Source organism: Brachycentrus maculatus, unplaced genomic scaffold, assembly GCF_059751285.1.
Source record: "Brachycentrus maculatus isolate JH-2025_06_01 unplaced genomic scaffold, ASM5975128v1 h1tg000202l, whole genome shotgun sequence".
NCBI classification, from domain to species: domain Eukaryota; kingdom Metazoa; phylum Arthropoda; class Insecta; order Trichoptera; family Brachycentridae; genus Brachycentrus; species Brachycentrus maculatus.
The window spans coordinates 2,581,095-2,590,241 of record NW_028280953.1 but is presented as its reverse complement, the minus strand read 5'-3'; the positions used below and the strand labels follow the sequence as shown (position 1 = coordinate 2,590,241).

Sequence of the window (9,147 nt, the reverse complement as noted above, 5' to 3'; positions counted from 1 at the left end):
AGGTAAAAAATTGCAGAATATTTAAACATCTTTTATAATCAACAGAATTTCTTAAAAATCTACATGTTTTTTGGTAATAATTCAGTCGGCTGACATACATTTTTTTTTTATTATTAAAAGGAAAAGGTCAAATGTAAATATTGAGTAGACTAGTGTCGAAAAACTAGATATACTATGATAACTCCGAAAGCAAGAACGCAATAAAGTATTTGCCGGGTGTTGTTATTTTATATTTTTACTCTGTGTGAAGAAAGGCTTTTGTTAATTTAATCCGTACTATTGAATAAACAAAGTCACTAAAATAGTTTATATTAAAACTACCAACTAATAACAATGTTATATCAACACTGGAAAATGAAGAAAATAACGTAGAATATAATTTTCACAATGTTTTACAAGTTTTAGTAAGAATAATTGTTAAAATCAAACACTGATTTTTAGAGTATACAAAATTGTATTTTATTATTTAAAATACATTTTAAAAAATTGTGACAATTCGCTCACTCCTTTCAAACGTCTTATATCAAAAATCGTCAATTTTCAGTTGTGCATGTTTTCGGAATGCCCAGAAAATGTACTATATCCCAGTAAAAGCGGCATATTTTTAACTTAATATTTACTCTACAGGGCAGAAAGTATTGTTTTTGCATTTTGAAGAAAAGGTATTGTTTAATTATTTTTTTAAATATATTTAATATTTTTCAAATGGATTTTACCTTAAAAGATCTGTTGCACAGAAAAAAGTTCAATTAGTGGCTTGATATTTATTTTTAATACATTTTATTATATTTTTAAACTTTAAAAACGATCTCCTGAAAAATCAAGTTTTTTTATATATCGCTCACTCCTTTCAAGAACGTCATAAATCAAAATTCGACAATTTTCAGTTGTGCATGTTTTCGGAATGCCCAGAAAATGTACTATATCCCAGCAAAAGAGGCATATTTTAAACTAAATATTTACCCGCTACAGGGCAAAAAGTGTTGTTTTTGCATTTTGAAGAAAAGGTACTGTTTAATTATTTTTTTTAAATATACTAAATATTTTTCAAATGGAGAAAACACCTTCAGGTTTTACTTAAAAAGATCTATTGTAAAGTCAAAAGTTCAATAAGTGGCTTAGTATGTATTTTTAATACTTTGTATTATATTTTTAAACTTTTAAAACGTTCTCCTGAAAAATCAAGTTTTTTGATTTATGACGTTCTTGAAAGGAGTGAGCGATATGTATGACGTTGTTGAAAGGAGTGAGCGAATTGTTTCTCCTTGTTATGGCATTTTCAAACTAATGTCAATAATAAAATACAATTTAGTATACTAAGATCGATGTTTGATTTAAACATTTAATATATAGGTTAAAATGGAGTTATAGTAATTTGTAGAAATTAAACGCCAAATCCATAAAAAACAATTGTATAGGTGTCACAACTGTTATGAAGCATCTGTCATTTTTATACAAAACGAAACTAGAACCTACAAAAATAGTATGAAATTAAAATATTATGTATGTATGTATGTAAAACAGAAAATTTATCTTTAAAAAAAATACAGATAACAATAAATTTTCTGAAGAAAATTATCACATTTTATTTCAAATAATAATAATAATAAAACCCTTATCCGCACCCCAATGGTGCATAGGGCACTGCATTATATAAACACAGTGTTATTTTGATCGTTAACACACGAAGGAAAGGTGATCAGCCCTCCGCTTCAGGTACAGTCCAGTCAGTCCAGGGTAATATTGAATAAATATTAGAGTGAAAAAATCACTTATATTTATTTGACCCCCCCTGGGAATCGAACCCGGGACCTCCAGAACGGTAGCCGAGCGTGCTGACCATTACACTACGGAGGCGGACAATGTTTTATTTCAAAACATCATGCAAATCTGTCATCTGAGCAAAAATAAAATAAAAAATATGTTTATTTAAAAAGTTCACTGCACTTGCTTCTAAGCAAGGTCACTGATATGATAAAGGAAATATATCAAACTCATAATATTTAAATTAAAATAACAATAAGCGTTGGACGCAGAAAAAAACTGATAAAAATGTGCAAATAACTTATGTTATACCAAAAGGCGTTGTTCATTTTCCAGCGTTGATATCTATATTAGAAGACACCACAAGGTTTAAATATTTATTTTGAAATATCAAAGGTTTTATGTATATATATTGTTAAATGACAATTAAATATTTAAAGTTGTTAATTAAACAAAAACAACAAACACACATTGAGCAGCAAAAAAGTGCATACAAAATTCAATTTCTTTGCACTTTCATCAAAACAGTACGGAATCCGTTCTAGAGTTCTAAATACAAGCTAAGAGCTACCAAACTAGCTAGCTAACTAGGAGAGGATATAATGCCACACATTCACACTGCCACAGGACATAAATACAAATATATTCTTGTCAAAAACACATCAATAATCTCAGTGAACAATTTTTTTTTTATACAAAAACAGTAAAACCTCGATATAACGGACCTTTTTATAGTGAGTTATATTTTTGATTTGAACTGAAATACTAATTTTGTGTTTGTACATTTGAATTTAATGAAGTTTATACAACTTTATTCACCTTGCAACAGAACTGTTGAGGCGCTGTTTAAAACTGCCTTAAACAAGGGCAATTACTCTCAAGTGATAGTGGACGTCAGGGGGACCTGACATGACACGCTCAGACATCACTTTTTTCAAAATACATTTACAAACGAACTTAAATTACAGACTTTTGGTTTCAAAATACATTTGACGCTTTGTATTCATCCATTTTTTATTTGCGGACATGTTTTTCAAATACATCGGCCTCCATAGTGATAGGATAGAGCATTTGGTTATCACGCTGGAGGCCGTGGTTTGATTCCCAAGAAATTCGAAAATAATATAAATGATTTTCCACTGTAATATTTATTTGATATCACTCTGCACTGGTACCTGAAGGATAGACTGATCACCTCATCTTGATCAATAAAGACAGGCACCGTGGCGTAATTGGGTAGACTGCAAAACTGACGTCGCGGGCTCAATTCCCATAATAAAATGTTTAGTTAACTATTTATTTTCAATTAATCAGGGTGTGATGATTTCACAATTACCTTCCCTATCATTGCTACCCTTCCTGCAGACGAGCCTCTGAAAATAGAGGCTTTAAATTAATCCCTTTTTTTTTAATTGGATCAATCTGATGCAGTGCCCTATGTACCATTAGGTGCGAATAAGGGTACAAAGAAGAATGACATTTCTAGAAAAAAATATACTGAATAACTATGACAGTGAAAAATCTCTTACATTTATTTTAACCCTCTGGGTATCAAACCCAGGACCTTCAGTTAGGTCGCCAAATGCGCTAACCACTACACTAGGTAGGCAGACTTTACCCGAGGAAGAACATTATCTCCGCAAAAACCAAGAGCATAATATAAATCCAAAAAGACGTGAAAACATTTGAAACCCTTTCACTGTCACATATGTTTTATTATAAATACAAAAAAAAATAGTTTTTAAATAAAATAAAATAAATAATTTTGATTTTAGCTGATTTCCTCGATACTATATATAATATGTTTCAGTGGCGTTTCAATTGTGACAAAGCACTAATTAAATATCAAACACACACACACAAATATTAATATAATTAATACATAGTTACAAAAGAATTTCAGTTATCTAAAACTCGAGTTAGCACCAATCAATCTCAACGAGACATAAATATATTCAATTCAATAGTCATTATCTTTCACAACAACAATTTGAACATTTTCATTTAAAAATGCAAAAAATACAAACACAATTCATATAATTCACTGCAAATAGCAAATTTCTTAAAATAGAACATGACGAATTTGTATTTTCACATGAAAATAATATTTTTATTGCTATCCCAACAGATGAAGAAGTTATTTGAGATGTTTTATTATATTCATGATTATTATATTTACGATTTTAGATGACTTGCTATTTTATATGAAGCTGGTTCACTTAAACAGTGGAACCTCTCACAAAGCATATAATTCGCAGAGTGATTTGCATAACAAGCAAAAAAAATGAAAAAGTTGCTTCCTTAATGTGAGACATTTCGCAAAATGAGTTACAAAGGACAAGTCCCTTTTTCACGACACTCGCTTGTAAGCCAGAACGTCCGCGGCTTGGGAAGGAGTTACCAAGAGGACCTTCACTTCTGCTTGCAAAAAAATTTGGCCAGAGATTAATTATTAATCACAAATTCATATTTTTATTTATTAATTTTTTTTCATCTACATTTTATTCCAAGTTGTCACACTCCTTACAAATTCATAAGTAATTTTATTTGAATAAACATTGATAAATAAAAAATATTCATTATCATATTTTATATTGATTTCTATGGGAAAAAAATGTTTCAATTAACGAATAAGATACTGGAACGAATTATGCTCATTATAAGAGGTTCTACTGTATTTGAAATCTGTTCTGACAGTCACACATCCCGGGACAATATCTATAAGGCGGAAAAGATAATAAGTATGAAAGAAATTATAGTCAGAGAAGTCTCTCATCTTTACCAACAATATAACAGATAACCGACAGACTACACCTTGTTTCCCAACAACATACAGTGTTGCCGTATATCTGTTGAAAATCCTGTAAATTCCCAGACTTCTGACATCTCAGAAACTTATTTGTCTCTGTTTGGATTTTAATAAAAATGTTGATAACAACCCCTCTGTGTATAGATGTTTGAACACGCTCAGATTATTGCTTATTTTTTAAATATTTTAACTTTTCAATGTTCAATATTATTAATTAAATGTGAAAAGAATGCTGAATATATAGAATAGCATATGTAACAAACAGTTATAGTTGAAATTTGTGGAACAATGGCTGACAGCTGTTAGTAAATTGACACACTATGGACGGGAAAGGTATTTCTACCCGTTCGGTCAATTGATGCTTAAGGACGGGAAGGGTATTTTTACCTTCTGCACCGGCCTCATTTCAAAGGCAAAAAAGAAGGAATTATCCAATGTTGTTATATGAATATTATATACCAAAATCATTGTTAAGGTCTTAACTATATGTACATAATTATCAAATCCCGTCGCCAGTGGTCTGCAGGCGTAAAAACCACCCGTCCGAAATGTATTAAGAGTTAAAGATATGAAAGAGAGACAATTTAAAAAGAGATTAGTTTTGAAATACCAGCATTGAGCATATAAATATTTAGGGCAGTGCGGAATTTGTAGATAAAATATTATTGTATAGAATAATTTAGAAAACATGGCACATTATCGATAGAAATAAATTAGGTTTAACTATGTGATAGTTCATAAGGCTCAAACATTGTAAAATTACATATTATTTACATTTTATTAAAAACGAAAAAAGCGGTACAACTTTCTCCTATTTCAAAATTTGTTTTAAAGCATAAACATCCCAATTCATTTTTAAATGAAGTGGCAGAAATGGCTATTTTTTATATTAAAAAATATGGCACGTAAAATTAAAAATAAAAAGCAAACCCATACTCTTTATTATATTATTATTAACAATAATAATTCTGGATAAATTGTACAGTTGCATTTTCGTAAAATACTTTCTCAATGGCACTTTACTGTGATTCAATTGGGGAAAAAGAGATTGTTGAAATGATTTGACAAACAGATGCCTTTTTTGTTTTTTGTTTTCTAAAGATCATCTCTCTCAACGTTTACAACTACTACTGATGTGAGAGCATTTAATCAACTCAACAATTCAACAAACTAAAGTGAGAAAAATACTTGAAATATTTTTTTTATATGTTGTTTTATAAGTCTTCTTCTTCTTCTTTTTTTTTAAAGTGTAAAAATTAAAAACCATAAATCCAAATGATTGAATGCCTGCAGTATCACTAAATACAAACAATATTTTATCATTGCAAGTTGTGACCCTTAAACTAGTAGTTGAAACTTCACGAGAAGTGTTAGTGTATAAGATTCAATAAAAAAACAACATACAAATTGTGTTTTACTTGTTGCAAGGGTAGATACATTGTTTTTTTTTCTTCGATTTACAAACAAAGTCAGTATTTGCATTGTGCGGCAGTAATTATAAGGCAATTTGTAATAGCTTAAATTGAGAATGGAATCTGTTCGCTAAGCTTGTATCACTCTTATCCTGCGTTCGATCTCTCCGCGACACATCGGGCACAGCAGTTCGATGGTATCGGAGCATTTGACGCAGCAGCAAAGATGGCCGCAAGGAATGAAGACTACGGCGGGAGGGTTCTCCATACATACGACGCACTCGGAGACATTCACCTCCGATTCATCTTTAGCTTTAGATTCTACGATTTCAAAATCGCTATCTGCGGACGAGTCGCGTTCTAGAGGAGCTGACGGGAGGTGTTGCGGAGGCACCTGAGGACCTAGTTTCGAATGTTCGGCATCCATGTCTTCTAGATAGAATTTGATCGCCTTTAAAATGCTATTTCGATCAGACCCGAAGCGTATCCCTTGACCTTGCAATAGAGCGTCGGTCACCGAAGCCAATTCTTCTTTGGAAGAAACAAATTTGACTAGGAAAGGCAGACAATGGATAACTCCCTCTTGCAGTAAATAGTTTGCGAACGCCGGATCTAATTGTTGTTGCGAAGACACTATAACTTCCGGAACCGATTCCAAGAGCTGCTGGTAGCGAATGAGCCAGAAGTGAGTGGAAGTTTTCTTCTCCAATTCCATCGCTCGAAGAGTGTCCATCAACTGGCTTCTCCTGAGCTCCTGCTGGTCCAGCAGATCCAGCAGAAGAACGGATAGCTTGATTCTCTGATCGGCCAGGGTGTCCATGTTATCGACCAGCTGCAGTTTTCTGCGTCCCATCTCGATGGAGGAGAGTTTCGCGAGATGCGACTCGACGAGGGTGATTTCCTGGACCAGCCCCCAGGTTCTGGCGTCGCATTTCTCCAGCAGCGCTCCGACCGCCGCTTTCTGAACGGTCTCGTCTTCCAAGAGTCGGGCGATGAGGCCGCTTTGCAACTCGTCGCGAGTTCTCAGAATGCCTCCGAGCTGTTCGTTGCTAGTCAACTCCGCCATCAAGAAGGATTGTTTAACTTCGCTCTGGGATTCTCCGTACAGCTTGAGAGACTTCTCATACTGGCATTCTTCTTGCAGTAAACTTTGCATGGCGTTCAACGTGTCGACGGTTTTCAAGTTTGTGTAATTGGTTCGACACATTTCTAAGAGGCGGTCGTATTCTTTTTGATCGTGTTCCAAGAACTGTTGAATTCGTTGCGGATTGGCGGCGTTCATTTCGAGTAACTGCAAAACGACGTGTTCCACCGATAGCTCTTCTTCTCTTATTTGCCGAACGAGTTTGGCTCGTTCGCGATCTCTTTCTAACTGTATTTTACTCAAATCGGAATCCATTTTCTGTTGATCCCGAGTGTAATTAAAAAGAAACTTTTCTTTTTGCTTTCTCGCAGTTTCGTGCATTTCGTTTTCGAGTCTCTGGAGATCTCGGTCTTCCTGTTCCCAGTTGGAGAACTGGCCCCGGAGGCCGCGGTCGATTCCTAGCGGACTGAGCAGCGGCGGGCTGTTGTCGGTGACCGAATCCCCGTCCGTCGGGTTGGGAGGAATGTAACGAATGCCGCAAGCGTCGCAGAGGTACTTCATGATCTCCTCCGTGCCCCGGGTGGCCACTTCGCTCGGGGGGAAGGTCAGGTTGGACGCGTCGACTTCTATGAGCCGTAGCTCCGTAGCGTTGCACATCTCGGTGCAGAGCGCCCTGAGGTCCTTGTTTCCGCATAATAGTAGTTTCCGAAGGCGCTTGAGTTTCCCGAGGGAAGGCGGGAGGTCGGTGAGGCAGTTGCCGGACACGTCGAGAAGCCTCAGCGCCGCCAGATCACCGACGCAATCCGGCAAGTGCTTCAACTGATTCTCGCGCAAATGGAGCTCCCTGAGATTGACTAAGAAACGAATATCGATACTTAACTTATGAAACCTATTTCCGCTAATATTGAGCACTTTAAGAAGATAAAGGTCACTTAGATTTCCGCCTTCCTCTAAACTGTGTAAGAAATTGTCCTCCAGACTCAGAGTTTCCTTGCGAAATACTTTGCAGAGGGAGAATATGCCCGAAGGAACCGCTTTCAGGTGACAATCCGCGAGGTCGAAGGTGGAATCGGGACTCTCTCTCGCCAAGTACAACTTCCTTTCCAACTTTATCTTGTAGTCTTCGGCGGTTCCGCCGCTTCTCCGCCCCAGACTGGACATAATGGAATGAAATCCGGTCGTAATGGAGCAACCCATCTATGGAACCCGGTGTGCTAAATTGATAAATTGGTCACGAGATAACGAAAAACAACAATTTTAATCCGCACATTCCTTATCAAGAAAACACGAAAACGCGCATTTAAAACGTTGAAATTACATATATAAATAATAAATAAAAATATTATTAACCGATCACATTTTTCTTGAAGAGTAAATTAACGATTAATTACTCAAATAAAAATTACATCGCTATAACAAAAACATTTCACATTACAGAGTACTGTCAAAATACATATTCCATAGATTACACAATACCATTCAATGGAATGTGTCAAACGCTCAATGTTTACATCTCTTCATACATCAAAAATTATTTTATTACCCGGTAACATAAACGGGGTTAGTTGTTTATTTTATTTTTTGTCAAGGACATAAAGTACACCTTTTCTAAAAATTAATATATCCATCCCACAATTAACGAAAGCTGATCTCGACACAAATGCAAATATTTATAATTTTTAGACATAAAAAGTTCAGTTTCAATTTTAACACGAACACTGCAATTTAAACTTCACATAATAGTCAGCGTAGAGGAACGCCTGATGTTATTAAATTCTTTGGGCCGTCAATTTGTGTATGTACTTTTAAGGGAGGCAAGTACATGATATATTTTAAAAGTTAAAGCAGAAAAAACAACTTAGGAATGAAGGTAAAACAAATATATCTTTTTTCTACAAGAATAAAACATTTTTTGTCTATTTAAAGTGTTTTATTATAATCAAACCAATGGATGATGTAAAATGAGTACAAAATAATCACAATTCAGTAATAAATACAAATAAATAAAATAGTAACAATAAACAAAATACAATTCCAACAAATTGTACAATAAAATATGGCAGATATACTTGCAGTAC

The 9,147-nt window shown here is 34.4% G+C and overlaps 1 protein-coding gene across 1 annotated transcript; it reads right to left on the bottom strand.

Annotated features, from left to right (window-relative positions):
• Positions 1-5,974: 5,974 nt before the first annotated feature.
• On the bottom strand, positions 5,975-8,525 carry LOC148307304 (E3 ubiquitin-protein ligase LRSAM1-like). The gene has a single exon (XM_088263699.1). It carries the CDS (start codon positions 8,264-8,266, stop codon positions 6,116-6,118), a length of 2,151 nt encoding a protein of 716 aa, XP_088119825.1. The 5' UTR covers positions 8,267-8,525; the 3' UTR covers positions 5,975-6,115.
• Between the last annotated feature and the right edge of the window lie 622 nt (positions 8,526-9,147).